The sequence below is a fragment of the Pelobates fuscus genome, chromosome 12 (genome assembly GCF_036172605.1).
Source record: "Pelobates fuscus isolate aPelFus1 chromosome 12, aPelFus1.pri, whole genome shotgun sequence".
Taxonomy (NCBI): Eukaryota; Metazoa; Chordata; class Amphibia; order Anura; family Pelobatidae; genus Pelobates; species Pelobates fuscus.
In genome coordinates this window covers 67,976,783-67,991,031 of record NC_086328.1, presented here as the reverse complement: position 1 = coordinate 67,991,031, position 14,249 = coordinate 67,976,783, and the positions used below count along the sequence as shown (strand labels likewise).

The 14,249-nt window shown below is 35.7% G+C and overlaps 1 protein-coding gene across 1 annotated transcript; it reads left to right on the top strand.

Annotated features, from left to right (window-relative positions):
- Positions 1-2,172: 2,172 nt before the first annotated feature.
- On the top strand, positions 2,173-12,938 carry LOC134579052 (chymotrypsinogen A-like). The gene is made up of 7 exons (XM_063438185.1): positions 2,173-2,271; positions 2,362-2,465; positions 3,585-3,664; positions 6,253-6,331; positions 8,848-9,028; positions 10,358-10,491; positions 12,727-12,938. The coding sequence occupies exons 1-7, from the start codon at positions 2,220-2,222 to the stop codon at positions 12,886-12,888; spliced, it is 792 nt and encodes a 263-aa protein (XP_063294255.1). The 5' UTR covers positions 2,173-2,219; the 3' UTR covers positions 12,889-12,938.
- The last annotated feature ends 1,311 nt before the right edge of the window (positions 12,939-14,249 follow it).

Genomic DNA, 14,249 nt, shown 5'->3' with positions numbered 1-14,249 from the left:
TGGGATAAACTGCAACTGCTCCCATCAACCCGAAGCCTAGATTTTTAAGCTAATACTAGAAACCTGATTTTCCTTGACATAGCATGGGTCCTCTTACGCTGTCCTAAACATCTCATTGACACTTATAGGCTGTCCTCAGACCCTATACAAAGCCGTACAACCCAATATTATCCTACTATGCAACATTTCCTATTATGTTGTTATTGAGATTTACATTTTTATTTTTACAGTGAGTATCATTTATGCAATGCATACTCCTATATGACTTGCTTATTTCTTCCCATACATGCCTTACTGTACTAAACCACGTGTACTAATATACTATGGCTTGATCCATTTCTTTTAATCCCTTCAATTCCCTATTCACCCCTTCACAATCACCATGAATATCACAATATATCCCGCTTCCCACCATCCAAGAAAGAAAATAAATAAATAAACAAATAAATAAATTAAATCAATCAGTCCTCTTCCTTCCTTCCCCTTTTGCTAAAAGGATTAGCCTAGAGGAATAAGAATCTATTGTCCTTTTAACTTTGATTCTCTCTCGCATCATACCATTCTCTGGGTAAAGCAGGCAGAACAACTACAGCTTATTGCATTTGTTCTGGTGAGTAAAATCATTCGCCTCAGGCGTTTTGCTGTAAACACTGTGTTTTTAGAGAAAATGCAGTATTTACATTACAGCCTAGTGATAACTTTTACTGACCACTCCTTAGATGGCTGCTAGAGCTGCTTCCTTTCTCAGTCTTGCCTAGTTTGAATCACAACATATAGTATCTCCTCCCTCTGCATGCAGACACTGAACTTTACTCATAGAGATTCATTGATTCAATTCATTTCTATGAGGAGATGCTGATTGGCCAGGGCTGTGTTTGACTTGTGCTGGCTCTGCCCCTGATCTGCCTCCTTCACAGTCTCGGCCAATCCTTTGGGGAAGCATTGTGATTGGCTCAGAACAACACTTCTGATGATGTCAGCAGTCAGCTTGCTGCTCTGAGGAAAACGGGAAAACAGCAGCTTCAGGCTTGAATACAAGTACGATTTTACTATATTTAGGGATTGAAGATGGGGTCAGGGGGACTAGATGGTGGTTTTAACACTATAGGGTCAGAAATATATGTTTGTGTTCCGGACCCTATTGTGCTATTTTAAGTGTCAGCATCTAGGTAGGTTGAGATTTATATAAATTAATGCATGATTCAAACAACGTACAAACGGGACAAAGTAAACAAACGTATGGCTTGAACCAGACGAATGAAAAGGATAAGTGAATGAACAGGCTGTATGGGAACAAGTGGAAATCCGCAAACATGAGTATTAAACATAGGAATGTTTAAACGAAAGCAAACAAACGGTACATGTGTATGCGGATGTAATGGGAGCCAATCCTAGTGTTTGGTAGACCCGAACGTGGGAACACCGCAAACGGGTTCCCACGTTTACACAAATAAGCATGCCGGGTCTTGTAGCCAGAAGCCGGTGTCTCTCGAAACGGGAGCTGGGTCGGAGACGCTGAAGGCCGGGACCGTGGGCTGCTGTTCCAAGCAGTGAAAATTGGCAGGAAGGACCGGAACAGAAGTGCTGGTTGTCGTGGAAATATAGTCAACATTTCAGTTCGATCCCCTCGAGCTTTCCTCAATAAGCAAACCAGTAACCAACGTCATGCTGATGATTTGCATTAACAATGAAACAGCTGTCCATGAGGGGTTTACTGGCTTTGCATATTTTGTTGTTGTATACAGCAAACACAGACTCAAAGGAATCCATGTTTAAAATGAAATAAGGCAAAAATTTGATTCTTTGTTAAACTAATTTGCATATGCCCACCCAGAATCCTTAGCAGTAGTAACAACACTGCAGATTTGTAATTCCTGCAGAAAGGCAAGTCTTATGGCTTGACTGGTGTGCATATTTTTGTTTAACATTGTATGAACTATATATATAAATTTTATTTTGAAATGCAAATAGATTATGTGTCAAAATGGAAACAGATTACCAGCTGTTAAGTCCACATCCTTTACTTAGAAATTTAGCTGAAGAATTACGTAATATATTCTCAAGGTCTCCAGATAATATGTTTACATAAAGTTGTATGTAACATGAATGTACACATCTGGAGCTCCGCTTCTAAATATAAAGCCGAGTTGTGATTGGTGGTTTCACTATATATATTTCCCATTGTCTTGGTATTTTTCTTACAATAAAATTTCAGCAACATGACTCTCTTCTGGATCCTGTCCTGCCTTGCTCTTTTGGGCAGCACCTATGGTAAGTGTAACTCAATATTTTATGAGGACACTGTATTTATTTCAAAATTCTTTCAAATGTTGCTATTTTTCTCTTTACATTACCTTGCAGGTTGTGGTGTCCCTGCTATTAAGCCAGTGATTTCTGGATATGCCAGGATTGTAAATGGTGAGAATGCAGTTTCTGGATCCTGGCCATGGCAAGTGTCTCTGCAGGTATGACAAAAAAGACAGATGATGTTGTTGTGAGTTATAAAATAAAATATTATATCTCAAAATGCATTTACATTTACATTTACAATTACATATCTTCTTTCAAATGTAAAAGTCAGTTGCACAATCTGTCCTAACAAAACTACAATGTTCTAAATAGAAATATCAAAGATTTTAGAATTTTAATTAGAATGGTACTCATAGAAACATAGAAACTTAGAATGTGACGGCAGATAAGAACCATTCGGCCCATCTAGTCTGCCCAGTTTTTTAAATACTTTCATTCCCTGGCCTTATCTTAAAGCTCGGGTAGTCTTAAGCATGCTTAAACTCCTTCACTGTGTTAACCTCTACCACTTCAACTGGAAGGCTATTCCATGCATCCACTACCCTCTCAGTAAAGTAATACTTCCTGATATTATTTTTAAACCTTTGTCCCTCTAATTTAAGACTATGTCCTCTTGTTGTGGTAGTTTTTCTTCTTTTAAATATGGTCCCTTCCTTTACTGTGTTGATTCCCTTTATGTATTTAAATGTTTCTCTCATATCCTCCCTGTCTCGTCTTTTCTCCAAGCTATACATGTTAAAATCCTTTTAAGATCCAGCCTACATTTAACATTTTACAATATTAAACTGTCCATAATCATTAAAATGTTTATACATTACAGGTGAAAAAGTTAATATTTTTGGATACACTTTTAAAATAATTCAATATTTAGAAATAAAATATTAATATAAATATAATAATACTTTTTTGTATTTTCTTTATATATTACCATATTTTCTATGTGTGGAACATGTTTTGATACTTCATTTAATATTTTGATCAAATATTTTTAAAAAATATTAAATCATTTGAAAAGCTTATCCATAAAAATTTCAACAAGGCCATCGATAGCACATATTGGCAAGGGTAACTTAATCAATAAATTAAACCAGTTTTCATTCTTTATCCCTCCAGACAGCACTGGGTTCCACTTCATTTGATTACAAAAAATTTGATTCATGACACCATGGTTTTTAACCTATAATTGAAGGAAAAAATGTATAAGAAATAATTAAAAAATTGTAAAATTAAAATCTAAATGTAAACAATGCCATCGTACTTGTTTTTGCCTACAGCAATCCAATGGATTCCATTTCTGTGGTGGTTCACTGATTAATTCATTGTGGGTTGTGACTGCCGCTCACTGCAGTGTAACGTGAGTAGTTATTTAATATAGCTGTAAAATATCAGATGTAAAATATATGCAGCTTTGTGTCAAGTAGCAAAAACATTACAAATATTAAGTCTTAATTTGTATGAAAAATAAAGATTGTAATGCATAATGAAGACAATATTAACAAACATATTAAAGAATGTGCACTGCATTTGTAGTTGTGGTGCATTGACAAGTAGCTTTTTTATTTGTATTAATGTAGTGTACCAACATATAGCTTTTTTTTATTTAAATGCACATAAAACAAGAGCAGATTACAATATGCCATGGTATAATCTATATCAGGAGTTCCCAACCCAGTCCTCAAGTACTCCCTACCAGTCCAGGATTTAGGGATTACCCTGATGTGTCTAAAGTGTTTTTGTTTTTTTCCCCAAAACACCTTAGACACAATTGAGTAATACTTAAATCCTGGTCTGTTAGGGGATACTTGAGGACTGGGTTGGGAACCACTGCCCTATATGTTAATGTCATCCAAGGAAAAGAACCCTACTTTTATAACAATTACATCTTTATTGAAACTCACACAAAGTTTTATACACATATTTGCTTGTATAGTGATCACAAGTCAACAAGTGACAGTAAGGACCTGTGCAAGCAACCAATCACACTATATAGGGTACTTTATCTATGGCCAGAGGGTAAGAGTTATTATATTTTAATGTGGTCAACAAGTGGAGGCTACTTACTAATGTGGGGAACTAGTGATCAGACTCCTCCTAAATACTATAGTGGCTTTAATATGGCTGAAAATGGGCTCTGAGACTCAGTGGATACAGCCCAAAGTTACTTAAAGTCATTTTCTAAATATGTGGTTCAACGTAAGTTAAATGTATTGAGTTCCATTTTGTGTGTTCACTTACTTCACCATCCCTGCCTTGTCCCATTTTTCCAAGAGAGGGCTTCCAGACTACTCCAAATGGGTTGTTCTGCCACTGCTTTAAGTCTCCCATGTAGTCCACGGCCCTTGTTGTTGTCTTTCTTGTAAACATGGTGCTGGTTGTAATCTAATTAAACTTGTTAGTGATATCAGTTGCTATCCCAAGTCCTTACTGTTATTGGATGAATTGTGGTTATTAGTAGGTCCGAGTCTCTACATAACTCCAAATGTTTTTAGTTCAACATTTAATAGATATTCCCTGCATAAATGCCAGTTTTATGCACATAAAAGGTTAATTAACAAACCATTTAAGCAGTTCAGAGTCAGGAGGCAGGTTGATGTGTCCCTACATAGGCAGGAAGGAGTGGCATATTATTATGGTTATAGTGAAGCTGTTTTGTGTAGGTTTACAGTTGGTTTTTGGAGTGCTTTGGGGAAAGAAGCATGTAGCAAACAAGACACAAATGCCTCCACAGGTCCTTGCAGCCTATTTAATTATCAGGCTACTAGTGTATGCTCTAGTCCCATATTTGGGATATGAAATTTGAACTATACAGAGCAGCAGCAACCTTTATCTCCATATTATCTAAGATCCTGAGATGTAAAGTATAAAGCTGTATAATGTATATATATAGTTTTTATACTTGTGTATAAATTAAATGACTTGGATAGCCTTTGATATGTTTTAACTGCAATCGTGGAAAATATATTAGCACTGCAAAGGATAATTGTCTAGTTAGTAATACAAGTGTTTAGCTAGAATATGTGTATTAATATTTGTTATATTTTATTTAACATCTTTTTATTAAACATTATCTTTTGCTACACTTTGAATGATTGTCATTTGGGTTACCTGTTAGGAAATATCTCTGCCAATATACCAGAAGCAGCTAATAATCTAAAGTATAGCTGTACAAAACAAAAGGGTTGGTTGTAAATGCTTGCAAATATATGTGGGTTTGTTGGTGTCTATTGTTATTTTAACTAGGTGATGTCTATTGTTAGTGTAACTAGGTTACACCAGGACACAAGACTGGTAGCCATCTTGATGCTCTTTGAAGCTCATAGTCAGCAGCCCTCTAGGTTCTCCTGAAAGTTTAACACAGTAGGTATGGTGAAACACTTTGAATTGCGCAAAGTAATTCATCCAAAACCACAAACCACAACAAGTGAATAACCCTGTTATTGCTCAATGTCTCCTATTAATAATCTCTGGGAGATGTTAAAACACATGACAACCACCAATTGCCAGTGATTGCTGTTAAATGTCATAGTAGAGGAGTAGACAATAATTGCCAACAATAGTGAAAGCCACTATCATGATTACCAACTGGTCTATAAACGATTGCAGTTAACACTAAATAAGACGAAAAGGAACATAATTTTGAGTATTTGCCTTTTAAATGGCCCCACAATACAAATAACCTCAATAATACCTTCTTATTTTCTTGAGGTTCTTTACCAAAATGTGTCTCTTTCACTTTATTTGCTACTGGACTTTTACCAAGCTGAGTTGATAATTGAATTCAGTGTCATTCATTATACAATCTTTATGTTTTCAATAGGCACTTGTGACAATTCTGAATGAGATAACTAAATGCAAAAATCTTATTAAAAGAAGAAACAAAATCATGATCACTATAGTAAGAATTGTTAAAACATTTTTTTTAATTATTTTGTGTCTTCACAGAACTGCCCACCGTGTCATTCTGGGTGAATATGATCAGTCTTCTTCTGCTGAAGCCATCCAGACCAAGACTATTTCCAAGGTAATATAAATATATGTATAATCCACTTTCTGTATGCATATTTTGTTGATGTACAAAAATGTTATATAATTAGGTCTATAGCAAGTATACATTTATTTACAGTCTGAGTGATTCATTTTCTTTGTAACCAATTTCTAAAAAAGACCCAAAAAAACAGGGTGCAAGAGAATACTGAGGCTGGACAACATCTCAAGTATCTTGCCATTTGGTTGGCCCTGCTCAGATCTCAAGCTAGTTTTAGCTTGTACCATTACAAGAGAATCTAGGCAACTTTAACAAAAGACACACAATTAAATTGTCACACATGTTTAAGAGAAACAGTAAACTATATGTAATTACGCTATGTAAAACGTAAAATACATGTTAGAATACAGACAGACAAATAGACAGAATTACCTTTCAATATCTTCCTATCTTATTTTGCTTTGGAACTAGGGCCTAAAATATGTTTATATAAAATGTATAATTCAAAATTGTCCTGCTTTTTACAATACTTATTTTTATATCTCTTAAATTATACCAACTATGCATCCGAATGATTGCACAACATATTTTTGCTTACTTGTGCATATTCCAATAAAGAACTGTAAGTGTGCATATTTTTAGGGTTTATATTGAGACAATAACAGTAGATTTGGATATTCATTTCCATCTGAACTGCAGTTGTGCTGGACTCAGGCCATTGGGTGATTGTCTGAAATTCTGATTTCCCAGCTGAATAAGTTATTTTTTGGTTTTTGATTTTGAGTGCCAATCAAGTGACAACTGACCAGTTGAGGGAAATAGAGGGAAATAGGGGGAGTAGTAAAACAATCTATTCTCCCAAGCATAATTTTAAATGATGATTGACACTTTGTAGACAGCAGTGACACTGTGTACTTTACCCTTGCTGAAATATGCAAAAATGTGAGTTAGACAAGAACATTGATTCTTGTGTGAGACTAGGTTTAGCTAGCTACTACTGTCAGGGGCCCTTGAAGGGATATACAGTTATTAAAAGGTTTTACAGTTGTTATACTGGAATATACAGTTGTTACAAGTTTTTTTTTTTTGATAACTGGAGAAATATTTTTTTTTTTTGGGGGGGGGGGGGGGGGGGTTAGGGGAAGGGGTTGGGTTCGCCAGTCCACCATCATCAGTAGTGCCATTACCTTCTAGAGTCTGAACACCTATACCTTATTCAAGAGGATTGCTGACACTTCCTCCACCACTGCTCCACCACCTCTGATACTACCACTATTATTAGTATTCAGCTTCAGGGTAATGGGATTAGCAGCACTAATTCTGATTCCCCTTAAAGGAGGCAATTCAATGTGTTTAGCATTTTCTTTAAACAAGATAGCAAAATTAAAAATATTAAATCAGTCAATTTTTTTTAAATCCAGATATATTTCATAATGTAATTGTGGCAACTCGGAATTGGAATGGCAAGCATTCCAATATTGAAAAGAATTTTGTATGTAATCACAGTCATAGTTTTAATTTTTCCTGATGTTTTGGCTGCCCAAATAGCATTCTCGATTTTTTTTTTTTGGGCAGTGAAATTCAGCCAAGCAGAATAGCTGCATGAACTAAATTCTTCCATCACAAACATGCTTTTGTATCTGCTGATGTGATTCAGAAGAATACATTTGATTACACAAGTCTAATTAACAGTGCATGATCAATTGAAAATAGACTGTGAGACACAATTGCAAAGTTTTACAAATGCACAATTTCTGCTAGATTATTTATTTGCTTAATATGCTAAGTCCTGATTAAACTGCAATTTAAAAAAACCTTCAAAAATATTTCTGTAACTCTCTGTGTATTTGTAATTTGTCTCTGTGCTGTTTTTTTGTGTATGAATGCTTTTTCTACTTAATATTTTGCTTAGTGTCTCTGTACACCTATGTGGATTGCTTAGATATGCATTTGTCTATTAGATTTCATGTAATATAATTTTCTTATTCTCTATGAAAACAACTGAAGAGATAATTTCAGTGTGTTCTCATCTATGTGTGTTCATATCTGCAGAAAAGTATTTGTGATGTGATCAAAATATAAATACACAATTAGAATTCATTGCTATACTTTTAATTAAAATATTTTTCATGTGGAAAAATATCATAGATGTAGATTTACACAATCTATTTGTAATTGTATTTAATTGAATGTCCCATCTTATTTGTACTGATGCTTATAAATGAAATATGTTGTAGAAATATAGTTGTTATTTATTTTACATTGCAGATAAAAGCAAATGGCTATGGCCACATGGAAAAAGCTTTCTTTAAATGGAAGTACCAAGCCAGCTGTATAGAAGTACCCCTTGCTCTTTTATCTGTTTTATGTTCTCTTGGAATAGATTGCAGGGGATGCAATTAATGCTGGGTTTTATTCATGTTTGTGATTGAGATAGCACAACGTACAGATTAAAGTAGGAGGTCGTTAAAAACAGGACAGAACAGTCATCCTAGGATGGGTCGGCTCTTTAATATATGTTTAAAGTGTAACCATTTCTATTTTTGCATCAGGTTTTAAGACACCCCACCTACAACTCTTTGACCATAACCAATGACATCACTCTGGTGAAACTGTCCAGTGCTGCTACTTTAAACAATCGTGTTTCTCCAGTGTGTATTGCTGCAAGTGCTGATGCTTTCAATGGTGGAGAGAGATGTGTCACCACTGGATGGGGATATATTGATGCTGCATGTAAGCAAATTACCATTCCATAAGAACAAATCATGGCAGGATACATATTTCATATAATATACCTTCCAATCACCACATGGCCTCTATGTAGGGCTGTCCCAGTGTAGTGCTACTGCTGGTTGTGGTTTTTATGAATATGGGATCACACCGACAGGGAAAGTAATAATTTTCTGATTTGGCTTTGCTATATTTTCTCTTAGCTCTGGGTTGGTTGGTTTGTCCACTCTGGACTTTTGTTCACGGTTGAGAGATCAAATTCCCTCTACCCAAGAGACACTGCAACCCCAAACGATCATTTTAACTTTGTTAGGCATCATCAGTGAGGCATAGCTGATATCTCTCTAGGCACATTGAGCAAGGGGTCCACATCTGGATTACCCTTTAAAGTTATGTAGAGCAAAAAACAAGGAGCAAGAGTGTACTGAGAATAGACAGCTGCTTAAATAGCCTTACTCCCCTAGATAGGTAAAATCTGTGGTAATTATGTATATTTTTATTCATGTGACAGTGTAGTTGTTACTAAAATATGCCCAGCTTGTTTGGCGTTTTTTATGTGACTTTTTCTTCTTTTCTACCTCCCCCACCTCATGTATTGTTGGCATTTTTTTTCTCTGCTACTTGTCTATTATTGGTTTATGCTTTGTATATATTTTGAATTGTAATAAAGAGCTAATTGTATTAGCTCTGTTGTATTATCCCCTTGTTAGAGTGCAAAGTTGGGAGATTGTTGTTAATTTCTGGGGGTGGGTGCTTAAGGGGGGAGGTTACTACATAGTGCACCCCTAAAAAATTAACTGCTTAGCTATCCTACATTTTAGTGGGGAAAAAGTGGCCAATGGTACTTTGAACTGTAGAGCTTTGGTTTATTTGGTACCCTAATGTCTCCAATGCTGTTTTATTTGTTCCCCACTTTCCATAAATGGAGTGAGCAAGTAAGCAAGTAAGAGGAGATATTGTTCATATGCATTTCATTGTTTTTGAGCCTAATCATACAAATTAATATAGCATTTTTTGTATTCACATAACAATGTAAGTTAAAATGTAAAGTAAAGAAATTGAATGACCTGTAGCTACATCTTGGTTATCTATCAGGTTGTGTGTAAATCCCAGAGGTGACAGTTTCACTTTAATAGTGGCATTATTAAATTGTGTGTATCCTTTTTTATTTTTTTCCGCAATAATTATATGATTTGGGGTTTTTATTAGACATTATCAGTAATAATTTAGTGAACATAATTTAAGATACATGTTGTTGTTCTGGCGTGTGTGCTTTTGCTTTTTATTATTGCAAAGACACAACTAACCCTAAAGTATTTTTGGTTTCTCTAGCACGTGTTACTCCAACCAAACTGCAACAGGTGGCTCTGCCTCTTCTAAACAACAGTGACTGCCAGAGATACTGGGGAAGCAAAATCCTGAGCACCATGGTTTGTGCTGGAGCTTCTGGAGCCTCCTCCTGCATGGTACACTGTTTTTATTTTGTTTTTAAATAATAACATTGTTAATATAACCATAAAAGAGCGCAAACACACAGCAGATTATAAGAAAACTCACAAAAATGTTATGTACAAGGAAAGGTGGGTCAAACTGTACCACAGTTTACCTATTCTTATATGGTTAGAATATTGGCCTCAAGTGCAGCCTCTCAGCTTTAATTTGAGGAAGGGTTAAGGAATTACAGCTATTTAATATGTAGCCCCCTTATTTTTCAAGGTAGATAAAAAGCCATTCACAGCATCCAGCCAAGTGAAGAACACTCTTCAGGATGTAAGCATATTATTATCCAAGTCTACCATAAAGAGAAGACTTCATGAGAGCAAATACAGAGGGTTAACCACAAGTTGCAAACACTTCAAAAGCATAGAAAGGTTAGATTAGACTTCCCAAAAAACATCTAAAACAACCAGCCCAGTTCTGGAACAGCATTCTGTGGACAGATGAAACTATGATCAACCTGTACCATAACGATGGGATGAAAAAAGCATGGGAAAAGCTTGGAATGGTTCGTGATCCAAAGCATGCCACATCATTTGTAAAATACTGTGGCATGGCATGGGCATGCATGGCTTCCAGTGGCACTGGGTCACTAGTGTTTAATGATGATGTGACAGAAGACAGAAGCAACCAGATGAATTCTGAAGTGTATAGGGATATATTGTCTGCTCATATTCAGTCAAATTCAGCAAAGTTAATTGGACGACGATTCACATTACAGATGGACAATGACAAAAACATTCTGCAAATGCAACCTAGGAATTTTTTAAGGCAAAAAAGGGGAATATTCTGCAATGGCCGAGTCAATCACCTTTTCTCTACCTGATTAAGCATGCATTTCTCTTGCTGAAGACAAAACTTAAAGGGACACTCTAGGCACCCAGAACACTTCTGCCCATTGGAGTGATCTGGGTGCCACCTCCCACTACTCTTAACCCTGCAACTGTAATTATTGCAGTTTCTAATAAACTGCAATAATTACCTTGCAGGGTTAACTCCACCTCTAGTGGCTGTCTACTAGACAGCCACTAGAGGTCACTTCCTGGATCATAGCATAGAAAACCAGTGCTAGAACGTCGCTGGACGTCCTCACGCTGTGTGAGGACCTCCAGCATCGCCAATTTACCCATAGGAAAGCATTGAAATGCATTTTCAATGCTTTCATATGGGGAGAGCTAATGCGCATGCGCGGCATTTGCCGCGCATGCGCATTAGGTCTCCACAGCCGGTGGGCGGGATCAGTCTCACCCACCGGCCGATGCAATCAGAGAGAGGCGAGGAGGAAGAAGCAGCGATGTGGGACATCGTCGCTGCCTCTGGTAAGTTACTGAAGGGGTTTTCACCCCTTCAGCAACCGGGGATTGGGGGGTGGGAGGGAGAGGGGACCTGCAGTGCCAGGAAAACGGATTGTTTTCCTGGCACTGGAGTTTCCCTTTAAGGCAGAAAGACACACAAACAAACAACTACTGAATACAGCTATAGTAAAGGCCTAGCAAAGAATCATAAAGGAAAAAAAAACTGCATTTGGTGATATCCATGCATTACAGACTTTAAGCAGTCATTGACCGCAAATAATTCTCCATTTTATTTATGATTATGTTAATTTGTCCAATTACATTAAAGCCCATAAAAGAAGGGGACTGTGTATGAAAATAGTTGCAATTCCTAAACATTTTATGCAATATTTGTGTTATTATTATTATTATTATTATTATTATTATTATTATCATCACCATTTATATAGCGCCAACAGATTCCATAGTGCTTTACAATATTATGAGAGGGTATTTAACTATAAATAGGACAATTACAAATAAACTTACAGGAACAATAGGTTGAAGAGGACCCTGCTCAATCTAGCTTACATTCTATAGGAGGTGGGGTGTAAAACACATTAGGACAGGAATTTGAACCCCTTGAGATAAAGCTGAAAGTCTGCACTTCAATTGCATCTCAGTTGTTGAATTTCAAATCCATTGTGGTGGTTTACAGGGCCAAAAGTATGACAAATGTGTCAGTTTCAAAATATGTCTGGACCTTATTGTATATGCATTAGCATGATTGTATTTAAACTAGACTATATTAAAAAGAGGAATATTCATATTGAAAAAAAAAATTCTGTGCATACCAAATTCATTTTCGATACTTAGATATTTATAATTTTTTTACTTTAATATTTACTAACTAATCCATTTTGCCTTCAGGGTGACTCTGGTGGACCTCTTGTATGCCAAAGAAATGGAGCTTGGACTCTGGCTGGAATTGTGTCCTGGGGAAGTTCCACCTGCTCCACATCATCCCCTGGAGTTTACGCTCGTGTCACAGTTCTCAGATCCTGGATTGATCAGACTGTTGCTGCTAATTAAATATTGATATACATGTGTGTCTGAACTCCCAATAAAAGGTTAATGCACAATTTGAGGTTTTTTTATGAAACAAATAAAATAATTGCTAATGATGTAAATTCAGCCATCATAGTTAAATTAGAAGACATGTTTTAGTACAAATAATAAAACAAAAAGTTCTGTGTGATGGTTCTATTATATTAGTTTTTTTTGGCATAACATTAATGCTGGATATATATGTAAATGTGTATGGATCAGCTGCATAATATTTGATACCAGCAGTACATGCAAAACGTAAATTTCCTATACCAACAATTTGACTCTTAAATTTTGTTTCTGAAATTAATTTGCTTAATGATGATCAGTGTACAGCAGAATTTATTTTTTGTTCTTGAGTACATAGCAAGAAAGAACCTACGGATTTAACAAAAACAAATTACTATTACAATAACCGTACAGCTGGAAACAGTATTTGATGTGATCACTCATATCATACTAAGAATTCAATCAAATTTATACAGCTGGCAGGACAGTGTCTTTATCTTTGGAGGAACTATTGAAGGCATTTTCCTAAACAAATCTAGTTAGCAAAGAGAGTTTTGGAAATAGTTTTTTTTTTCATTTAAAAGGTCACTGTAGATCCTCACAGCACTTTATCTTGCTGAAGTTACATTGCTGTGGAATATGTTGGAGCATTATAAATGTCAGTAATGAATAAGTGTTTTATGTGTAAAAAATCCTAATTGTTCCATTTCAGAAAAAGTGCATGTTTCAATAAAAAGTGTCACTTTTATAAATTAACATTGTTACACCCACTTCCCCTTGGCTGTAACGGAGACAACTGGTCCTGTCACTTCCTGGTCACTTAGTTTAGTTAAGAGGCAGACAACTGCCCAGGGCACGTACCTTGCAAATACTTGTCATTGATTAACTGTATTATGAAATCTGTGATTGGACAGCCACATAATGCCTGGGCGGGATTAGGAGAGGAGGGCTTGCAAAGACTTCAGACAAGAGATCTACAAATTTTGCAAACTGTTTTTAGATTAACCCCCAATGAAAAATGCATATCTTTTTAGTTTTGATTTGGGCAGTGGATGGTTCTTTAAATTTGGTATTGAAAAAATCAATACATACTAACATATCGTGAATATGCTTATATAAGATTATCAGTATGCATCTTTTTTATGATTTAAACATTATGGTAATCACATCTATATAACCAATAGTTGATTGATTAAAATTAAGTTATAGGTACTAATGTAGTATAGTGTTTTTAGCAATAGTATTTATCCATATATTGATTATTTGTGATACAAAAATAGTTTTGGGTGTTAAATCTCTATAGCATTTAGAAAGTATATAGTAAGTATAATCTCTAC